We start from the raw sequence: 22,106 nt of genomic DNA, 5'->3' as shown, positions 1-22,106 counted from the left end.
CGTCGGCCTGAGTCAGTTAAAGTCTACCCAAAACTACCACCACCACCACCACCATCATCCTGGTCAAGAATGAGGTCGATGGACAGGCATCCACGTAGGACCAACCTATAGCCGTAAAGAAGTATAGAAAGTATAGAAAGTTAGGGATGAAGTAGAGATAGAGAAGTGGTCCCTTCCCGGTGGCTGTTCCAGACTTGCACTCTTTGTGTTTGTCTCCCCGGCTTTTCCGTCCCCGCCCGTTCCGTGGTTCAAATCCCCTTACCTACTGAGGATTGGACACGGCAGACACCCATACGACATAACTTACTATACACGACGTGAATTAAATAGGTAGGCACTGGAAGAGGACATCTAATTCAGGTATATGGAAAAAGCACAGTGATCAGATTGTTATAGATCTTCAGGTGGATATCATCGCATTCGGAAACTCCATCTTGACAGGCGGTCATGCAGTAGTGACCCCGTCAATTCCTCGTAGCCCTCACACATAGGCACAAAACTTATTGTACAAGATAAAACACATTTTTTGTGGTGGATCCCTTCCCCCGGGTAGAAACTCCAGATAAGCAAGAAACAAATCAAAGACAGATGAGGTATTCATGGCAGACAGGAGAACAGAATCTAAAACGCTTGAGAACACCCACGCAACCCAACAAAAGAATGGGTCGCATATGCAAAGTGAGTAATCACAAATGGAAACATGGACAAGAAGACAAATTGAGGAAGTGAAATCAAGGCAGGAAATGCATGGAGAGAAAATGGAAGGGGAAACAAATACACGCGGCTCTCCGTGCCGTCTATACACAATAGAACAGATGAACAGAACGAGGGATCAAGCCCCAAATCGTCCAAAGAATGGGAACAAAGTCTATCCTGCAATCGAAAATTCGTCCAGCTCGGACGATGCACAAAATGGGAAACTCCCATACTGAAGGCGTATGCTCCAGGGGACCGCACAGCGGTCACCCTCAGCGCCGGTCAATCCCTCATATCGAGCTAGATTGACCATGGAAGAGGGAAAAGGTCGGAAAGAAGGAGAAGGAGAAGGAGAAGGAGAATAAGGTAAAAAACCAGAAAAAATTCTCAGTTCTCTCATCATACTCGTGGTGGCATGGCATCGTAAGAGGATTTCTCCCGCTGGGCCTGGCTGGTCGACCGCTGGTGGGCGTAGGTGGAAGAAGCGGTGCTTCTCCGGGTCGACCAGCTGCTGCTCCCATCGCTGTCCCGGTCGGTGGCCATCCCCGTGGGCATCTCTTCAGAGTGAGTCCGGTGCGTCCGGATATGCTGCTTCATGTTGTCCTTGCGGGTGAACGCCTTGTTGCAGATCGGGCAATGGACGCTTTTCTCCCCAGTGTGCTTCTTGCCGTGGCGGGCGGCATGGCCCGAGGTGGTAAAAGTTGCGGTGCAGCCATGGCTGGCAGCAAAAGGGCAAGGGTACTTGTTCTTCCGAACCCCCGATTTTGCAGCCATGCTTTCCTTGGTCGTGCTTCCAATCGAAGGCTGCGGGGACGGAGGCTCGACCACCGAGCTCCCACTGATCCGCTTCTCTGCCATGGGCCGGTAGCCATGAGGTTCTTGCCGACTAAGGTGGTAATGCGATCGAACGCTGGCGCCGCTGCTCATATAGTCGTAGGAACAGTCGGAGGAGCCGGGAGATGTGGGCTGCGTGGGTTCAGACACGGGTTCGTAAGGATGGCGCGCCAAAGCGGGGGATACTGATGGGGAGTTCGTGTAGGCATGGTGGTGGTGGTGGTGGTGTTGATGGTGGTAGCGGAAATCAGGGGTTAATGTCCTTGTCGTCGTCGTCGTCGTCGTTGGTTGAGGCTCATAGTGGTAAGAGGAATATGAAGAGCTGGAGTTTTGTCGAGAGATCCCGGGGGCAGACCGCACAGTAAAGGCCGGGTTGTCGTCGTTGTTCAAGATCGACACAAAGCTTGCTTGACAACTAGCCATCTTGTCCACAAGATGCAATCGATCTGTTCGAGTCATAATTAGTTCCGAGTTCAGTCCCTCTGTCCTCTGTCATCAATCGCTTTGTCGTTCTTATCTAAGCTATCTATCTGTGCTTCGGAGTTCCGGCTCCCGTCGACCATGTATCTCCGCGAATGGTTCAACAGACCAACAAACCTCTGCAAATTGAACCAAAAAAAAACTCAAGGAACGAAAAACATACGAAGAAAGCATGGTCAGGGAACTAAGAGATCCAAAGTACGTACCCAGTTAGTAAGGAGAATGTTTGCCTTGTCGGAATCACTTCGTGTAACGAGGACCCCCCTCGATCTGTAAAAAAGACCCCTGGAGAGCGCTGAAATGGAAGATGCAATGCACACAATCAGCTCGTTGCTGGGTCTTCCGTCTTTGGTCGGATAGGAGAAATTTCGCTGTAAGCGATAATTCCCCACGGATGTGACTGAGACAACGAGACAATCACCCGATGTCGATCACTTCGAGGGCTGTCGATGCGCGGGGTCCACCGGCTGCTGGAGGAGTAGGGCAAATAAAACAGTAATTGCAATTCAGCCCAGTCGATTTGGCAGGGCTCGGAGATAATCCCAACAAGCACGGAGAATGACGGAATGACACTCGAGACACACACACGCACGCACACACACACAAACAAATTGCACGGCGATCAAGGCGGTTGATGTTCTGTCTGTGAGCTGACCGTGGTTGTTGTATGTAGATACAGGAGGCGATAAGAGCGGATAGATGAGGATCGGCCGAAAGTGGGAAAGCTGCAGAGCAATGAAGGATAGACAAAGCCTGAGGTGTCGCAGGAAGAGAGAAAGAGGGAGACGAGTAGGATTCGGAAGGAAGGTAGTATGGGAGTTGAGGTTTAGTGTGAGTCGGTGATATCAAAATTGGAAATTAGGGAGAGGATGTCGAATGAGACGGGCAGACCAAGAATATTAAAAGGCGAGAGAGCGAGAAGGGGTGAGAGGAGAAGTGGAGGGTGGGCACAAGAGGTGACGAACGGTCGAACCAGCGACTTTTCGTCTTTTCGTCGCAGTAAAAGAAGCATCTTGAAACCCGTCCAGGGTCTCTCCAGAAGCTCTGGCCATGTCCAAAGTCCGTCAGTTGAGTTAACTCACTAGTGGACTAGTTCATAGTAGGTGGGAAATGGATTTAATGGATAATGGATTCATGGATAATGTCCACGACGCTAGTTCGTCGGGGTGGAGTACAAAATAGGCATCATCATTTATGGTAAGTTAACTGTTATGGGAAGAAAAAAAAAAGATAAAATCGAAACCAAGAATTACAGAAAAAGAAGACAGAAAAAAAAGACGGCAAGAAAAAAACAAAAAAAGAATTCTCGGTTGGTTCGTTGGGTGAGCCAGAGAGCCAGAGAAGAAGAGAAACGGACTCTTGGGAAGACCCTAACTGGAGAACAGCCACAGGGTCTATGCCAATAGCGTCCTCCCGCTTCTTGAGCCGACCAGATTAGATGGGGTTTAATTTCCCATTTGTCTCTCCTTGTCCTTTACTACTCATAACTCATGCCTTCGTGGTCCGTACTCAGTAGTTACGAGCACAAAAGAATAATCAGGTCTCAGCCCGGATATGCAAGTTTCCATTCATCCATGAATCTCATTCCTTTCCTTCAGGTTTCCTCTGCTCTTTGCCCCTCCGATAACGCCGAAGTGCATAACCATTTCGGCATTAGTTCTACCCGCTAGTTATCCGCACAATCAACCCCTTAGTCAGTCAGTCAGTCAGACGGTAAACTTCCAACAAAAACCCCAAGAAAAAAAGGTTTCAATCCAATCTTCTCAACAGCCACGCGGATTGAACCAGTCGAAGTGGGTGTGAGGTGTGGCTCGGCTCCTGTCATCGTAATGATACTGGTAATAATAGTAAGAAGTAAAACATTAGGAACGGGGCTTGTTTTCCCCCCGTTTCTGCATTGGGATCTTGTAACGACTAAGGAAGACTACTCAAGCTTAGCTCCGAGGTGACCTCGTCATCCAGAGGGGGAGTCCGTCAGCTAAAAAAGGGCCGATGGCCCCCTTTCAGGGCCCAATAGCCCCTCTTCTTCCCACCGAGGCTTGGATCTAAACTACCTAGATCCCTGGCTGGTACGTGTCCCTGTCGTCAGCTAAATGGGCGGGAGGAGAGAAAGCAGTGGTATCTACGGAGTAACTGGTGAGCGCATTGTTCCCGCACTGTCTCAGCCATCGTGTCAGTCGATTGTACCGATTGTACAGTGTTGTCCAGTACAGATGTAGTGCAGGATACCAAAAGGAAGACGGCTGTATGTCTATCGATGATATGTGAGTGTGTGTGGAACTCAATTGCTGAGCTAAAGACGACAATCAGACGCAAGAATGAATAACGAATGGATGTCTCGGCCGCTGTTGTCAGTTCAGGTTATCGGCACTAAGACCAACCAGATGCAAGCATAAACTTTCCAGGGTTCCTGAGTACTGCATGGTATTGATTGGTATTTGGTATCAATCGTCTTCCGAGTGGCAACCACAACCACACTTGCTGCTTGTCAAGATCAATCCCGATGATTAAGCAGCCAGCCGGTGGTCAACCCGTTGCCTTGCTGTCCTTCCCTGTTGCCCTAGCCTGCCACCCTCAACGAGCACTTTCTCTCCGAGAATGAGGTATGGGGTGTATAGATTAAGAGTAAGCGTGTTTACACAATAATGAGAATCCGCGCAAATAGCCCACACAGTGCCCTGCTCGAGTTTCTAACCGGGAGCAAACGCCGTAGATCGTTGCCTGCCGTGGCCAGATGTCAATTGCTCCGTCCTCCGTCCTTCTCCTGCTCCTCCTCACCCCCTGGTCACCATCCCCAGAAGGAGGCTTACGGACAAGCTTTTAGCCACGCTGTACTGGAATCTGATGGGACGAAATGAATGGGTTTGAACTGGGCATCTAACGCTAGTCACGATACTTAGCATCACGTCCAGTGCCTTGATTGGTGACGATGGGGCAGGTCAATCTGGATCAAACCCTCAAACTGTTCTTTCCCACCCCCGAGTACTCCGGAGAGAGGGAAAGAGAAAAAATCTAGCAAGCGCTTACGACACATCCTGATACTTTTTTTTTCTCCGAGAGCACACGGTGTCAAAGTACCAGAGATCTGAGCTGATTTTCTTCACCTCCGGGATCGTCTCAAATGTCCCTTTGTGGTACTCTTCTCCGATCCCCGATCGGAGGTCGGAGGTTAAACCTTGCGATGAAACTCTCGGACGAGTGAACTCTATGAGAGGGTGTTTGAAACTCGGTTAACTGTCCGCATGATGTGGAGAGAGAGGAAGAGGGAGACTGAGAACTTCGAAAGAGAGGTTCGATCTGTTTGGTTCTCTGGTTCTCAGAAGAACGGGCTTAATCAGTACGCGTATCAACAGATAGCGCAAACAACCTTAGCCCCATCCGTATCTTAAATTTCCCTTTCCCTTTCCTTTTCCATCTTTCTCAAGCTCCAAAGAAATTATCCCGACATTCTGGAAAAACGCCCCACCCAGAACCGGAAATAGCTTCGATTTCAATAGTAGCGGCGGCGAGACACACAGTTTCGGTCGGGACTTTTTCTTTCTGTCTACCAATAATAGCCCCAGGGGACAAGTCATCGCTTACTGTGCGCTTTTGTTATCATCACAAAAACGACAATGGTTTCTTGACCCCCTCCCCGGCTTGCTGACTCCTGCTGGTGAGCAGATGACAGCGCCCAACGGCTGCAAAGCATGCATATATCCCTCTCATATCATCTGACTGTTGTGTCTCAATCAACATCCCTATAATGCATTCACTGTGGGCAAATGACTTCATCATGACAAGTGATGTCTTCCCATCTCGGGTGCCGGATTGCATGATCGTCCCTGTCAGTCAAGAAGGGAAATCATGTACAGTAACCACAGTAGGCACCAATCAACCCACGAACCATCCAGGGCCTCCTCCCCTCCCTCTTTCAAATCTCCCTCACATGTCCAAATCTCCATCGAAGTGTTCCCTAACGCTAAAAATGCTAAACCGAGCTTGGCTTCCTGGCTAAACACGAACTTTGGTCAATCATGGCTAATCCATGCATACGTGTACTCTGGCTAAACGTCGCCGGAGCCCCATCTGGCCGGGGCTCTGACGCGCCATGCGCTGGCCCCCCCTCCCCTTCTTCCCCAATCACAATTAGCTGCTGCATCACTTTCAGAGGGTGTCTGTTTCCTTGTATTCGCCAGGTAGAGTAGTAGATGTAGATAACATCTCAAGGGGATATCAACTAGGGTAGCTGGATGCGCACCACCCAATAGCCCATCTATGTTATTTACCATACACGCTACTCGTGCTCATTCCAAGCTGGCAGACATGCTTGCTCCCCTTGGACCCTGAATCCCGACCAGCAGCGCACTGGTGGTGGTGATTGATCGTCTCAGTCTTCGCTTGCGTCTTCCATCTGTACGATCTACTACGTAGTTCATCCAGAAGCAAAACTAAGGAACTGTGGAAACCCCTCTCGGTTCTTGATCCATCAGACGCGTCAGAGGATCGGATATAACGTCAGGAAAGAGTAGTCCGCCCCTCTCTCCTGCCCTTCGCTAACTGCCCCCCGAGCCCCGACTAATCTCCTCGCCAGGGCCCTGGAGAACCACCATTGGCCAGATCCAAGGGGATCCAAGAATGTTGATGCCTAGGGACTCGAATCGTTGACAATAATTGACATTTGTGCTGTGCAAATCGGGGAGACAGGTGACGCAAAATGGTCACCCTCACGGTTTAATGAACATCCGCTGGTGGGTAGAGCGAGCACAGTGCATGTACTGTACAGTACACATATGTACGAGTTGTTGTACTCCGTTAAAACTTGACCCTTCTGTCTTCCCGAGATACGCCTTTCCAATCTTTATCCGGGGCAAAACCTCGGAGTAGGTCAATGTGTGGTACTGTACGGAGGACCCAGTGACCATCCATGATTCCGGTGAATTGAAGATCTTAGTCATCGTAATCATGTCATAGCCAACTTGGATGGCATGGGCATGGGCATGGATCTCAAAACGAGGGGGGGGGGGGGGAGAAGAGCCCCTGGGGGACCAAACAGCTTCCAATCTACCTAATCTGCAGGGCTGCGCAGCTTCTGACAGCAGCGGCTCGATTTCGAGGGATTGGACCCGGGAAGCAGAAAACTAACTGCGATGCCAAGCATCTCGAGGGGAAAGGCTGTTCAATCAGAAACTGCGTTGGTGTTTCTTTTTGGTTTGCGATCTGGCGCAGCCGCGTATGCGTACTGTTAGTCTAAGCGCCCGTCGGGCTGGGAGTATACCGATGAGTAATTTCCTACCTCTGATCCTGACCCTGACTTTTGCCGATGATGTCTCGGGAGTGAGACATGGATAGGGCGAAGGTGCTTGGGGGGGTTTTTCCGAGACTGGGTGCTGGAACTGCTTACCACAAGGTATACAGTCATTCTTTGCTTCATGACCCTTTTGATCGTAGCAACAGCCATTGAGCAATCACAATGAAAGGCTAAAAGTAGTGATAAGGTCCGACCTTATGACCTCCGTCCCGCAGGCTGAGGTGGCGTGGCTGAGCTAGCGCAGGGTATACGAGTCCCTACAGCACCAAGACTTGTGGCACACACTATCTACGTACACAATCTACTCGAGTGGCACTTGTCTATAGATTGTGGAAGAAAAGAAGATCTAGGGTCAGGTCGTCCCCCTTCCCTCATCTGGAACCATAATCAAAGAACCAAACCCACCACGTACCCATCAATCGCTTACAGCAAATAGCCGGGCAAAATCCAGACAAAACCCTCCATCATCGGCACTTAGTCATCCGCCCGCTGCCGAGCCAACCGAGGCGCTGTAGATCAGCCTGTTTTTGTTTTTGTTTTTTTTTATTTTTTTTTTTCGGTACTGTTTCTCAACAAACAATTCACGCCGGTGATAATCTGGATGACATCCTCCAGTATCTGAGACTAATGTCCAGCCAATGTCCCAAGAAAAGGAAAAGAATGCAAATTTTTCCCGCTTCGGAAACTCACATGATCAAATGATGATGAGATGATCCTCGTGGAACAAGAAGGGAAGCGGAAGAAGATCTGCCAGAATGTCTTGGCAGCAGACAAAAGGCTAGATTGACTAAGCGGCAAGTGAGTAAGCTTGGTACCCGTAAGGCGAAAACCCCTTCCCGGTCAAGGGTTATTGGTTCCCATGGACCAGAAATCTGCTTAAGATGGAGATACGCAGCATGAAGAAACAACGGTCCAGAGCAGATCTTCACGAGATTCTTCTGAAGACAGATGTCGCTCCAACCACTCCCTTAACTTTCTTCACCTTAACCACTTTAGGACTCAATCATTTTTCTCCATTTCGGTGATCGCAGCAAACGATGATGCACCCTTGTTTCTGATCTAGACTGAGACGATCTGTAAGCGAGACCGCCAAGCCCGGTTTCGATTCCGGGTACGTACGTACTGTGCGTATGTGCATAATCAGACACAACTACGGAGTACTCAGTAAAAGTGACGACGACGACCCTGATTGACCCTTCCGTAGTGGTTCTCTATTCCTGGCTATCCCCGCCCACAAGTTGAAACAACCGCTGACTCAACAGCAGAGAACTACTTTGATAGTACTCGTTGTCATAACTAGATGAAGCTCATCCAGATACATCGCCTCCGTATCTACATATACTGTAACGGAGCACGTACGACGCAAAATCCCATCTTTGGTCCCTGGATCCGTGACCGCGACCCAGACCCATAGATTCCCAAGTCCCGAGCCCCTGGACAGCCAACCCGGCACGGAACTCTGCGTATAATATTTTACCCGGAAGGCGTGCGCGACCCAACTGTCAATGCCTGGCTGGCTCTGCAGTAAACTTTTCCTGCCTATTCAATTTGCTTAGAGTATACTGGCAGACAGACTCGGAACGAGGATCCAATCCATCAGAAAATTGACTTTACACACACACACACACACACACACACAATCAAAAAACTTTTTCCCACCCGTCGGCCAGCCGACGAATCATCTTCCTCACAATCCGATTTACCCCAAAAGTAAACAATAATAAACACTGGAACCAAGAAAACAAAAACAGTGGGACAAGTGCCGAGAAAAAAAGTCAGAGACAGACACCCAAAAAGAAGCAGGCGGCAGGCCAGAGAGACAAAAGCCCTATGGACCCTTAATCCTCAACTTCGAATTCTGCTACGGTGCTACCCCGAACTAGCACGGAGCCAAGCCTCTGGAGATTAAAGCCCACTGAACTAACGACGCGCTCGGAGGGGACCAGGGGCGATGTATGTCTCTAGTGTACGAAACGGTAAGTCATGATACGTGGTTGTTTTGGTTTTTTTTTTTTTTGTCTTGGTCGTGTCTTGGCTCGGGTCTAGCTCTTCCCTTTCCCTTCTGTCGGGAATTCCGGAGCAAGAGGGAACCGCCAACAATGTCTTTTGCATGTGGAAAACGGTGTAGGGTAACGGACAGCAATATCCGGGCTGAGACAATGATTCAGATCGAAGCGAAGCGACCAGGTGTTCATGAGTCGTTATGTTCGAGTGAGATTCGAGACTGACGGAGTACAACGAAGAGACGTACTGTAGACTAGTTAGTCTTCTTTCATCTTGAGTCGTCTCGGAGAACATCAATCCCGTACCCTAATAGCCACCACCAACTTGACTTACTACATGCTTGCGCCGCAACAGACGGAGAGAGGGGAAAGGGACGCGTGTGCATCCCTCGGATTTAAGGTTAGCTTGACAAGCCACGGAACTGCAGGGTTTGTTGACGACCCTTTTCTCTCGCGCTCGCTCTCTCTCCGCATGAAGACAAAACAGCCGAGACGGGATGGGAACTAGTGATCACGAAAGCGTCTCGTGGTTGAGGGTGGTGATGACTTTGAGCGGCACTAACTTGAGCAGTGAGGACGCAGTAGACAGATAGGTTAAGGCTTGATGATTCGCAGATCGACGTCCATAGTAGGTGCACAACCCAAGAGGTCGAGGGGTCTAGCCAGATCAACAACCCTACTTTTTAAGTCGTCACGGATACCGGATCGGGAAAAGGGTGCTGGACTCGCCACGAGAGCGGGATCGGATTGGACCTTACTGCGACTATATCAATATTGGCCGTTGAAGGGCGACTCGGATGTAGATACACAGGAAGTACATGGTCCCCCACCGTGAGGGACGATACCACATCTGCCAATGTCAACATGTTGGTTGGTTGGGGTTAGTCTCGTCCCTTCATAAGCACAGAACTCTGCCATTGAACCGAAAGGAAACAAGAGTAGAAGAAAGTCCTACAGTAATCATCAACCACAGGCTCAGGCCTCCTCCGACTCACTAACTACAAGTAGTCTACAATACACGTACGTACGTCCTCAGAACACTTGACTCTCCTCGGCCCTGAGATCTTCAGGGTCCGAAAAGAAAGTTTGGGAACCGTAGCTTGGTCGGATTTATTACGTAGGCCCACTTCAAACAATCCCCGAACAGAATACGAGTGCGAGCTTGAATTCCCAGCTCAGGGTCGTCGTTCTTGTGTTTTTCTTTTTTTTTTTTTTCCCTTTTCTTCTTGGGAATTAAATTTTTCCAGAATCTCGGACCCACGCATATGCTTTCCTCCAGTTATGTCCCACTGGCTTCTTTCTCCAAGTGGGTGGAATATCACTAGTGCAGGGAAAAATGGGCTTCGCTTGGCTTTTACCCTAGAGTCTGCTAGTGTTCTTTGCTGGGCTTGGAGGGAGGGAGGAGAGGGGGGGCTCGGTTCGGTCTAGCATGCAGGAAATTCGGTGATTTTTGTTAGAGGGCTTGATGTTTTTTTTCTCTCTCATCCAAATTGATTGTGATGTTATTACTCGGTGGGAAAGATCAAAAGGATGTTCCGAATGATTAACATCTAGAAAGTTGGGGTAAACAAGCCCTGGTATACAGCAGATCCTTTCCAACCATGTGGCCTGATATCATTACTATCAACCACCACCACCACCACCACCACCACCGACCGACCCCCTTTACCTACCTTATCACAACACAACAGTCAACAAAACAGAGAAAAAAAAATCCTGAGCAGAACAAAAAGCCACTAGGGTCAACTAAAATCCACAATTCACACAGGGCTGCGTAAGCAGAGACGTCACTCAGTGGGGTCCGAGATTTGACATGCCGCGCGGTAGAAAATTAGATTCGTTTCTCCCCCTCCCCCCTCTCCCTCTCCTTCTGCATGGCCGGAAGATACTGAGTAGGATAATACGCTTGGGGCTTTGCTTCTTGCCGGACACTAGTCCCGAAAATGCCTAACCTGGGTTTACTAGTGAGAGGAGGATGGTCAGGGCGAGCGTATCTGTGGTTGGTGTATGCCCTGCCTTCGCTCTACCTAGTCTAGACTACGTGGGTGTAAACGAGAGGGGATGGGCTAATATCAGCCCTCACAGGGCCCATGCTGCTTGATGGGAACATCATGTAAGTTTGACACTACTAGAGTAGGTAATGCTATCGAAAACACGAAGAGATGACTTGAATAAGGAATTAAGTCCGTTTCCTGATGTGCGTGGCACACGTAAGCCAACTATAACTCACCTCAATGGAGAAGCCTTTGCGAAGAGAACACAGTCCCTGGACATGTGGTAAGTTGCTATGCACGAAGAGGAAAAAGCATGTTCGGCGCCGAGAACAGCAATGCCGAGGACGACGACGACGACATCAAAGACGACGACGACGACGGAGCTTGTCTCCATTTCAGGGACCACGATTAGACTACTAACGAAACGCTCCTACAGCCGCAGATGATGAGATTGGTATCATATCTAGCGCCAATTTGCGTAATTCTTGTTTCCCTGGGCTTCCCTCCCCCTCAGCATTGCCGCTTTGATTCGCCATGGTGGAGGCCTGCTCTTATCTTGTTTACTTCGTTTCTCTGGGCGAACGGTATGCTGCACAATCCCCCTCGCGAAACCAGCCCCAGCACTCACAATCGACCGCGAATGCCCTTCGGGGCATGTCAGTTTACGTGGACGCCTACGAATGAGTGGGACTCCAATTAGCGGTTCGATAATTAGGGCTGGCGGGGGAAGATTGGATGGAAGGGAACAGGATTATTTCGCGCCGACTACGGAGGTAACTTAGCACTAAAATGGGCGGATTTATGGGGACGCAGGGCGCTCCGTCGGGTCTGTCTGTCGCTTTGCGTGATGGGAGAGAGGAGAAACCGACGGCTTCAACTTGGTATCATCTACCGCATTGTTCATCGATATCTTTCTGCCTGGATGGAAGGACAATCTCGGGACTCCTCGATTCCCCTCCCCCCTCGCTCCTTGTACGATATGGATACTTGTGAGGCTTGCTCAGGAGGAGACACAGGGGAGCCCCAATCTCGAAGCTAAGTTGGTCTCTGTCCGCCCCAGTGGGCTGGTTGATAACGAGGCGTGCTATCTCGGACAGCCGCCCCCCCTCAGCCGGAAAGTAAGTACGTACTGCCCTGCAGGAGGAAAGAGCCTACGTGTGCACTTGTGATGTCTCTCTGCTGTAGGGTCGACTCCTTGGGGGGCGAAGTAAAAGCAACATATGCTTTGCTGACTCGTAACATCCGCCGGCCCCCCCTCCCTTCCTGCAAGCAGCATATTCAGCAATGTATACAGTACATTCGAAGAGGAAAAGGAAGTCACTCAGTCAGCCACCGTAGCCCAACAGCCTCCCCTCCCCCCGTCTCGAGTGCGGAGAAAAAGGGTCTCGTGCGTCTAGGACGGCGCAGCAGCGTATCGAGTCGCACTTGCGGCACGCAAAGTAAACCTGCAGGGAAAATCATGCCTAGTCAGTGCTAGTGGCGTCGAGCACCTCACGACAGGACAATACAGACATCATCCCGCCCTCGAGGATGACGACTTGATTCCGAGATTGGGTAGATGGAAGACGCAAAAGCCCGCGCATGGCGTCGTCAGGGTAAGCAGCCACTGCGCAACAAGCCTTGTAAATCGCTCGCGGTGTTGGATTGTCTCGTCCAGTGCAGTACACGCCCACAGCGGTACATCTCACTTTCCTTTTCTAGATCGGGGGCGAAGGTAAGGTTGATTTAAGGGAGGGGGGCGGGGGGAGGACACTTGGCTCGTTGTCATTGCCGTGGTATGCGTTAGCGGGGGGGCCTCGATTGGAGAGAAGCTTGACTCGGCCATGATCTGGCATGGTTATCGGAAATCCAGGGTCATGCTTGCCCTTTCACTTCGCAGTTGATGCGGTGGCGCACGGTATGGAGGGTGTGGTCTTGCAGGTTGTCTGGCAAGTCATACGCAGGTCAACTGTTTGTAACTGTTTGCTTGCTGGACCGCCCGAGCTATTCATATTCTCGCCATTTCATATCATATCATATCACCTCCCTCAGACTGACTCGTGCTACGCGGAGTCTGAACACCAGGACGCAACTGTACTTAGCTACAAAGAACCCCTGCGATGTCTCTGGTGCAGCCACTGAGTTTACACTGATGACTGTTTCTTTTTGAAGTCAGATACAAGAAGCACACATGGGTATGTCTAAACGGCCGTTACCACTCGATCGCGTCAGTCTTTGGATCGTCTTCAGTTTTGATAATCTCTCAACTGACACATCTCATCACTCAGAACGCATTCATCCTCACAATAATACGCCATGCTTCCCGAAATACCAGTTCTGTGAGGCCATTGCGCACCACACCCTAGACATGCATCGCTAGCTCAGCCATGCGGACTTAGTGCAAGCAAAGTCTCACTTGCTATCAGGCTAGGCTATTTGCAACCCTGGCATGGTTGATTCTGTTCTACCTTCCTACCCCAATCCGGCGATCACGACTTGCATGGGTCGTGGATCTCGCGACGCGTGGGAAGCCATGGAATCCAGCGCGGGGGGAAATTGGCGGGGTTGGGGTCGACCACTGTGGGGTAAGCGCGATCCCCATCATACTTTTGCATCTGGAAGTGTTGAGGCCGATCGTGAAAATGGCGGGAAGACTGTCTGATAGAATGATAGAAGGACGCATGCGGGTTCTATCGACAGGAGCGAAACCCGCAAGCATCGCATTCCATTCCTCGAAGCATCGGACCCGGGCCGAGATGAGTCCATGACAGATTGTCAGCATCGGTCCACTATCGCCATCAGCATGGATGGAGATCCGATCGACTCGGCTTTTTTACCAACCACCGCTGTTATCGCAGATGAACACATACCGAGGCGCGTCGTGGGCAACCGGGAGGCTGCGTTATACCAACTTGCCCTGACCAGGAATGTGGCGGGTGCGATCTAGCCCTTATCGACACACATTCCAGGAGAGGGCAGACTGCTGGCAAAGCCCTTATCACAATCGTGGCGAGTGGCGAGGATTCTTGGAAGCTGTTCTGGCATGTTGATCGCCGGCCGCTTGGAATGTGAGATCGCGATCCGCGCGTCCGCCGACTCGAGGAGTGATGGTCCACGACCCGAGCCTCGCATGCCGAGTCTCAGATCAATCTATGAAACGAGGAAGAAATTCCGAGGCCCTTGTCGGGTTTCAAATCGGTCTACGTGAGGGTAGGGGTCTCTGTACTCGGTTTGGAAGGCATCTGGATCTATAGGAGATCCTGGCGGGAGGTGTAGATACCAGCCTCTTCTCCGTTTCAAATCCGTCGGTGAGATTCCGAATAACTCGGCCCATCGCGCGCGAAATCACGACCGGCCACCCGATCGATGGTCAGGAATGTGTCCGAAAGTGCAATTTGAGCCAACCGAGTGGCATTTCCCCGCGATGCTTCCCCAGCCGTCAACATTCCAGGGGGCGGCAGACTTCTTCGTCCAGGGCTCTTCATGGCGATCCCAAAAACTATATCTACCACGACACCGTCACTCCTTCTCCATCATCATCATCATCATCATCATCATCCTCATTATCATCAGCTTCAGCTTCATCATCACAGAGTCTAATCTCTCAAGCCTCTCGTCTCATTGATCAGCTTCATTCCTAGCTCGTTCCAAGCAACATCATCTCACCCAATTCCCCAATCAATCAATCACAATGGCCATCCTCGCAAAGACATCTTCCCTGGCTTGCTTCCTCATCGCCTGCCTCTTCTTCTCCTCCGTCATCCAGGCACTTCCTGTCCCCGGCTCCAACACTCCATCCGGAGTCTCCCCCATGGCCTTGGCCGCCCGTTCACCGGTACGCTCTCCCGTCCCAAATCCCACAACCCCCTCACTAACATATCCATCCCAATAGCGCGAGATCCCCAACAGCGACGAAGAAAAGGGCCTACTGAACGGCCTTCTCGAAGCCATCGGTCTCCCCAGCCTCTCCAAGCTCAGTCACTGGAAAGCCACCACGGAGCCTCAATCCTCCCACACCGATGACTCGGACAAAGACTCCGATTCCAATAACAACGACGACGACGACGACGCCACAAACACCCCAGCCGAAACAGACTCCGACTCCGACTCCGACTCCGACCCCCACGCGCACGCCCACTCCTTCATCCCGGATTACTACAAGAACTTCAAGGACAACTGGACCCCGGCCATCGACGATGGCAACAGCCTGACCCCAACCGTGGACTCCATCGGCGATGACACTGAGAACGACGAAGACCTGGACAACATCAACAACGGCCTGCTGCTCTCCCCACCGGCGTCCACGCCCTCCAACAACAATAACAACAAGAACAACAACAACAACAAGAACGAGGACCTCCCCAAGCCCACCGAGGACCCCCAGGGGTTCATCAGCTCGCTCAAGCAGCGGCTCGAGGATGTGCTGAAGGCCGCGTTCGATAGTCGGGATGAGTTGACTCTCTAGTCGGTTCCATCTTTCGCCTATGCCTTTTTTTCGAACTTTGGGTTCTGCGGACGGAGTTTTACTTGATTTTGATATGGTTTCGTACCGGTGTTCTGGGATATGGAGTCCGGGGGGTATCTGGTCTGGACTGGCGCTTGAGTTTTCCTTTTCCTTTTGCAAGGGTTTCACGGTTACGGGAGTCTTGGGATTTCTTTCGGGATGGATTCGGGAGCAACAAAATAGCGATGGGGGTTCTGCTTCAACTTTGGGAATTGGATGGATGGATGGATGGATAGTCAGGGCAAGAGGATGGGCGGGCGCGGTGACATGTAAAATAGAACAATCGCATAGAGATATTCAGATATGATATTCAGCCAGCGTCATAGATAATGAGAGCAATCTACCTTTTCAATTCTGCATTCACAGTCCGACACACAAAATTTGTGCTCTGTGCTTCTTCTTCTCTCTACTTGTTCTGGATGTCTGCGAGCCGTACTAAACAGCACTTCACAAAACACCATGGACAACAAGGCAGCAGCTGCCGCAATAACATCTGACATCTAGTTAGTTAGTGTCTTGTAATTCAATCCCGCCAATATCGCCATCCATTGTAAGAACCCCCCCCCCCCCTGGTTTACAAACAAACCCCAACGGAATACACGGTACATCCATTCAATCAACCAACGAAAACACACGCTATATACACAAACCTCCCCCCCCCTCCAAAAAAAAAGCCCGGAACTGGTTTGTTCTCTTGCCCAACACCACCACCACCACCACCACCAACAAAAACCATGCTAACTCGAATCCTCATCCTCATCAATCAATACAGACCGACGCAATCTACCCAACCCCAACCCAGCCCCAAGTTGCCAAAGAACCAACCGACTACCTACCTGCTCGTGTACTACAAAAGTTACAAGTTACCCAGTCCCTTGGAAGAAAGAGATGAGATGTACTCGACTCGGGCGATGATCACTCCAAAGGCTATCAATGATAAGAAAGAAAAAAACCAATCCCCATCCCCTACTGCCTTTATACTGCACGACAATCAGCTCCTCCCAAAAAAAAAAAAAAAGAAAGAAAGAAAAGAAAAAAAGGCCACAACCAAAAAAACGTCAGCGACAGGATTTGAACCTGTGCGGGCGAACCCAATAGATTTCTAGTCTATCGCCTTAACCACTCGGCCACACTGACTATTGATGCTGAGTGGGGGGAGATTTTGCCATTATACGGCAGTGACGGTGGTAGGATCCACTTTGGGCGGGACGGACGGTTGGAATTAGGGTTCGTTTGGCTGGACGGTTTAGTTACGTATCGATAATGGATGGCTGGTCGAACGCTGGGGCAATCTGGTCTGTCATTGTGTTCGAGAATTACTCCATATGATTACCAGGAACTGGCTCAGTCAATATCGACTGGCAGATCTACAGTAGGCGCATACTTCGTGGTGGAGATGGAGTTGAAGAATTAACGGGGCATTATTCCATTCCCGGCACGCACCCATGCCCAACATGATTCTCTCCAGAACAAACCAGAAAGCAAAACAGCTCGTCCACATCAGAACACAGACAAGCTATGTGGCATATAGAGAGTACTAGACATATACATACACACACACAGGGATAGATAGAGAGGAAGACACAACAGAACTGGGAATCAGAGATCATGCTGATGGGCGCATGAACGGTAAATATGATGGTGGGACGGAGTATAGTCAGCGACACACACACACACAGAGAGAGAGAGAGATAGAGAGAGAGGTATCGTAGAATCAACGAGTTTCGATCAATGATTGGCGCTAGATGGATGGGTCTAGTTATTAGACATAATATAGAGAGATGGGAACAACAAGTGCGGAATGAGAGTGAAAAGAGTCGACGTGAAAAAGAGATAGAAAGACGAGCGCAGCTAGCTGTACAGACCATCTATGGCGGATAGATGGGTGCGGTCATGGGAAGGAAACTTTTTTACACGGAAGGTCCCGAAAGGGACCGGTGATGTAAAGTGGATGGTGGATAGTGAGGGCGGAAGAGAGAGGATTGGAGCTCGGAGAGGCAAAGGTGGATTGATGGACAAGAGATAGAGGATATGTCAAGGCATTCTCATTTGTCGCCGTGAAGATTCAACCAGCTCATATCTGAATTGACATTGGCTTTCTGGCCGCTGCCGCTGTGCCCGGGCTCCTCGTGTTCCGGCATCGGCTCCAGGCTATCGGGGATGAGGATGCTGGATCCACGGTGGTTGTAAGCGCTGGATGGATCGAGACGGGAATCGCCGTCAGAGGGCATGGCCATGGAGGGTGCCATGGAAGGCGCACGAGTGCTGGGATTATAGTAGCTGCGACTGTAGGTGCTGCTGGGCGGGCGGCCCATCCAGCTGCGTGTTTGCCAGTGCGGATCGTTCTCCAAATCGTCGCCAATGGAGGAGGCGGTCGAGATGCGGGCGGACTGACTCTCGGGGATGATCATCTGTCGACCCTCGGAGGAAATGATCGACGACGCATGTTCGGTGGTCGGACTGCCGCTGATCACCTGACCGCCGAGTGGCTTGGGTTCATCCAAGAACCCGAAGTTGAGGGGCGTCAGCTTGATTGGCCATGCGGTGCTGCTGGAGTCAGTACGATTGCTCCTCAGCCCCGGAGCAGGAGGCTGAAGAGTTTGTGGCTGCATTCCGGCCAGGTCCGTCGCACTATTATCTTGAAAGTACCGACTCCACCCTTCATTCGTTAACCGATCGCCGGGGTTGCCCCCGGGGTGTAATTCTTTGACGGACAGCTCTTTGTCAAGGGCAGCACTAGAGTACGCACTCGGCGAGTATGTACTAGGAGAGGCGTCGGGGGACTGCACAGTCACTAGCGGACTCGGCTTCAACGGACTTGTGTTTTGCGCGTAGGGGGGGCGCGCTCCAGCGGATCGCGGTGTCTTCTCATCGCCCATTGATCCCGAGAAAATCGCTAGGGAGTCGACGGAGGCGGCAGCCAAGGGGGCGGGACTTTTTGCCATGGGGTACGCTGATTGTGCTAGGGGCTCCACCCCCCGATCCTGGAAGCTGAGTCGATCTTTGTCGCCACCCTGGGCTAGTTTGATGCTTTGTTTCTTGCGTTTGATCCAGAGAAGAATGAGGATCAGGATAACGCCTACACCCACAATCGCCCCAAGTGTAGCACCCACAATGGTTCCAATGTCGCTGCTCGATGAGCCTCCGACGGCAGCAGCGCTGGACGACGTGCTCGCGGAGGAGCTGGCTGAGGAGCTGCTGGTCGATGCAGTGGTGGATGTCGTGTGCGTCAACGATCCGAGGATTTGCTGCTCCGACTCATTCCCATAGAACAGATGTGTGGTGTTCACCCAGCTGTTGGCGGTCTGGTTGAAGATGGCAAGCGAACTTGTGCCGCTTCCACTGGAGATGACAACTAGTCCATCCTCACCCTGCGCTAGGGAATAGTTTTGTCTCGTGGTTGAGGAGGCCAGTTTGCTGGAATACGTTGGGTAATCGCTCGAGGAATCCTCTCTCTTCTGGCTACTCGACGAAGAATTGGTCGTCAAGGCGGTTGCGGGGTTGGCAGGCGTACCGCCTGGCTTGACTAGCTCTACGCTAGAGACTGTGTTTGGCGATACACTCATATCGAAAGCCTCAAGAACCTTGGTACCATTTGTTCCTTCGAAAAGGGCGGCTTGGACATCGCTGGAAAGTGAATCGGCCAGGGTAATATTAGAATCAAACCAGCCACGGGTCGGGTTGAATAGATGGACTCCCTTCGGGGTGGTCGTGCCGCCTACCAGGACCGCTTCGCTATCGCTCCAGCGCAACAACACAGGATGGTAGGCTGGAGATGCATTCGAGGCTGAGAAGGCGTCTAATACATATGGGGACGTGGTGTACGCGGCAAAGGTATCTGACGAGGCGACGGATTGATCCGAGGTGTGGCCGCCGTAGACCAGAATGCTGGAAGAATTAGAAAGATAGACCGCCTGGTGTCGAGTTCGATTGGCCAGGTTCTCTTGGGGGATAGCCGTCCAGTTTTTGTCTTGGAAGGAGTAACGCTGTAGGCCGGAAAGGTTGGACTGAGAACCGGAACCGCCGACCACGTAGAGCGCATGCTGGTCTTCGTCTCCATCGATACCACCCGTCACACATGCCGCATCGGAGACCGGCTCTCCCATGGTCAGGTTGGTCCATGTCGCATTAAGTTCGAGAGGAATCGACACAAAGCCATTGGCGGAGTAAGCGTAAAGAGTGTTATCATAGATGACGGAGCAATGGCCCTCCAAGTCCACAGGGGGCTTCGGAGCCAGCATAGCGTGCAAACGAGCGAAAGGCGAGAAGGGAAGGAGTGTTCTTCGATGATACCAGCCGAAGAAGCTACGGGAATGGCCAGCCGTCCTAGGTCAGCACGCGGGCGTAGGGACGAGGACGGAGATTGATCTTGGGGGTGGAAAGGACTGCCGGAGCACTATCGCATGGTCGAGGAGAATCGTGGATGGTCGTCTCGGACGAAGTGAACAGGGGGGGGACAAGGCGCAAACGGTAGCGACAGCTATGGTGCGTCGAGGGTGGGTGAGTGACGTTTGTCGAGAGAAGGATACGCGCGCAGACGGGACTGGGGAAATTGAGGGTATGGCGAGAAGGCGGGAAGGCACAAACGAATGGCGACCTAGTTGCGCGAGTGTTAATTGAGCGAGGGGCGATGTCAATTTTCAGGGGCGAAAAGGATAGCCGTGGTGCACGATATCAAATCGGCAGTAGAAGGAAGGTGAAGGGAACGAAAGCGACGAGGGGTCGAGGAGGGAAGAATGCGATACGAACGACGAAAGAACGAGAGGGAAGAGGGCAGGAAGCCAGAAGGAGGAGGAGCAAAGGACGGAGGGGAGGGGAGGGGAGGGGAGGGAAAGGAACAGCCAAGATCAGGAGAGGGAGAGAAGGGGAGAGAGTGAGAGTGTAAGGTAGTAAAGTTAGTGGTAGTGGTAGAGGTAGTGGTAGTAGTGTCTGGGCGAACAGTGGAGGATGAAACGCCGGCGGGCAAGCTTAGACCAATACTAGCCCGCGTGTAGAGCAACTTACAGTGGAGCTGGAGCATTCAGAGTTTGGATTTCGAGGTCGCGGTCGGAGAATCCAACGATTGTGATATCGATAGATCAGAATAAAAGAAGTGAGCGCCAGCACGAGTGCCCAGCACGTTGTGGTCGGGGTGGTCCGCGTGTAGGAGGGAGTGACGAGAACGAGGAGTAAACAGTCCCTGTCAGGGCGGAGAGAGCAGCCTAGTGGACTGATAGCCCAAGGAGGAAAGGAAGGAGAGAGAGAGAGGGCCAAAAGGAAGAGAGGAAGAATGAAACCGAATTACTACTAGCCCATGACTAACTTATGTCCTGGAGTATGTGCCTGACGAGATGAAGACTTGTTTGTTGATTGATTGATTGATTGATGGAGTGATTCAGTTGGAGGAAGGAGGTTGGGATCAAAAAGGAGGGGGAAAGACCCTTTCCACGGTTCCCTTTCCTGCTTCTCCTCTCCTTTGCTTCCTGCATAAGAACTGCTGCAAGGACACCGATCTGATTAACAATTGCTACAGGAACTCTACAGACGCTTTTACCGGGTGGATGGCCCCCAAGATACCGACAGTACGACAGTATTTCAGGGGAGTTGGACGGTTGGACGGTTGGACGGTTGGACGGTGTTTCGCCCAGTGGTGAGTGAGCCGGACGATCGCATTGGCCCCAAAGATGAGGAGCACAGCTACAACACTTAACTCTCAATGGATCAATCAACCCAAGGGTAGGAAGATAGCTAAATAGCTATAACCTATGTCTTGAGTCCTGAGTCCTGAGTCCTGAGTCTTGAGTCAGACAGATGAACATCAGTGGTACTGCGTAACCTCAGGTGATGTTTTTCTCTTTTCTTTCTTTTCTGTAAAGAAAGTGGGGGCAGGGCAGGCTAGTCAGGAACCGGTGCTGCACGAACAGGGATGACGCAGATTAATCTCCATCCCTATTGATTATTTCTTTATTGATTGTCTCTGATTATTCTATTAACTTATTCCATCTTACTCACTCTTTCTGTCGCTTTCACATCCAATATCCATAGACAATCAGCCACCAACTACACCAACAGACGCACTCACCTGAATCATGTCATCTCACCTCAATCACAAAAAACCCATATCATCAAGTCTGACCGGGCCAGAGCCTCGGCTTATCCATCCATCTATTTATAGATGACTCTCGAACACCACCAGCAGCAGGACCAGCAAGCAGCAGCAAGCAGCAACACCCCATCCAGAGACTCGGTCTCCCGACCGTTTCAACCCAGACGGGACCCACTCACTCACTGCCGCCCGCAGGGTGCTTGCTTGCTTGCTCTGTTTTTTTTTTTTTTTTTTTTTTTTT

General features: G+C 51.1%; 6 protein-coding genes and 1 non-coding gene across 7 annotated transcripts; 2 read left to right on the top strand and 5 right to left on the bottom strand.

Annotated features, from left to right (window-relative positions):
- Positions 1–1,095: 1,095 nt before the first annotated feature.
- On the bottom strand, positions 1,096–1,953 carry BO95DRAFT_435169 (C2H2-type zinc finger protein; the record flags this gene model as incomplete). Its single annotated transcript, XM_025585170.1, has 1 exon — positions 1,096–1,953. The coding sequence occupies one exon, from the start codon at positions 1,951–1,953 to the stop codon at positions 1,096–1,098; it is 858 nt and encodes a 285-aa protein (XP_025438669.1).
- Positions 1,954–11,610: 9,657 nt separating this feature from the next.
- BO95DRAFT_467178 (uncharacterized protein) lies at positions 11,611–11,825 on the top strand (the record flags this gene model as incomplete). The annotated part of the gene is made up of 2 exons (XM_025589270.1): positions 11,611–11,683; positions 11,734–11,825. 2 exons carry the CDS (start codon positions 11,611–11,613, stop codon positions 11,823–11,825), a joined length of 165 nt encoding a protein of 54 aa, XP_025438668.1.
- Positions 11,826–13,765: 1,940 nt separating this feature from the next.
- On the bottom strand, positions 13,766–14,408 carry BO95DRAFT_467177 (uncharacterized protein; the record flags this gene model as incomplete). The annotated part of the gene is made up of 4 exons (XM_025589269.1): positions 13,766–13,854; positions 13,884–14,065; positions 14,147–14,173; positions 14,239–14,408. 4 exons carry the CDS (start codon positions 14,406–14,408, stop codon positions 13,766–13,768), a joined length of 468 nt encoding a protein of 155 aa, XP_025438667.1.
- A 303-nt stretch (positions 14,409–14,711) lies between these two features.
- On the top strand, positions 14,712–15,291 carry BO95DRAFT_446303 (uncharacterized protein). The gene has a single exon (XM_025587346.1). The coding sequence runs from the start codon at positions 14,968–14,970 to the stop codon at positions 15,166–15,168; it is 201 nt and encodes a 66-aa protein (XP_025438666.1). The 5' UTR covers positions 14,712–14,967; the 3' UTR covers positions 15,169–15,291.
- A 1,545-nt stretch (positions 15,292–16,836) lies between these two features.
- BO95DRAFT_t253 lies at positions 16,837–16,917 on the bottom strand. The gene has a single exon. It is a non-coding gene; the product is annotated as a tRNA-Ser (tRNA).
- Positions 16,918–17,736: 819 nt separating this feature from the next.
- Positions 17,737–20,217, bottom strand: BO95DRAFT_243406 (uncharacterized protein). Its single transcript, XM_025581364.1, has one exon. It carries the CDS (start codon positions 20,019–20,021, stop codon positions 17,826–17,828), a length of 2,196 nt encoding a protein of 731 aa, XP_025438665.1. The 5' UTR covers positions 20,022–20,217; the 3' UTR covers positions 17,737–17,825.
- On the bottom strand, positions 20,218–20,938 carry BO95DRAFT_243405 (uncharacterized protein). The gene has a single exon (XM_025581363.1). The coding sequence runs from the start codon at positions 20,798–20,800 to the stop codon at positions 20,414–20,416; it is 387 nt and encodes a 128-aa protein (XP_025438664.1). The 5' UTR covers positions 20,801–20,938; the 3' UTR covers positions 20,218–20,413.
- Between the last annotated feature and the right edge of the window lie 1,168 nt (positions 20,939–22,106).

Source organism: Aspergillus brunneoviolaceus (assembly GCF_003184695.1).
Source record: "Aspergillus brunneoviolaceus CBS 621.78 unplaced genomic scaffold BO95scaffold_69, whole genome shotgun sequence".
In the NCBI taxonomy this organism is placed as follows: domain Eukaryota; kingdom Fungi; phylum Ascomycota; class Eurotiomycetes; order Eurotiales; family Aspergillaceae; genus Aspergillus; species Aspergillus brunneoviolaceus.
This window is presented reverse-complemented; position numbering and strand designations above follow the sequence as displayed.

Bases quoted from the DNA above. Each gene is read 5' to 3' on its own strand.
- BO95DRAFT_243406 (XM_025581364.1), bottom strand. From the start codon at position 20,021: ATGCTGGCTCCGAAGCCCCCTGTGGACTTGGAGGGCCATTGCTCCGTC.
- BO95DRAFT_446303 (XM_025587346.1), top strand. From the start codon at position 14,968: ATGGCCATCCTCGCAAAGACATCTTCCCTGGCTTGCTTCCTCATCGCC.
- BO95DRAFT_243405 (XM_025581363.1), bottom strand. From the start codon at position 20,800: ATGCTCCAGCTCCACTGTAAGTTGCTCTACACGCGGGCTAGTATTGGT.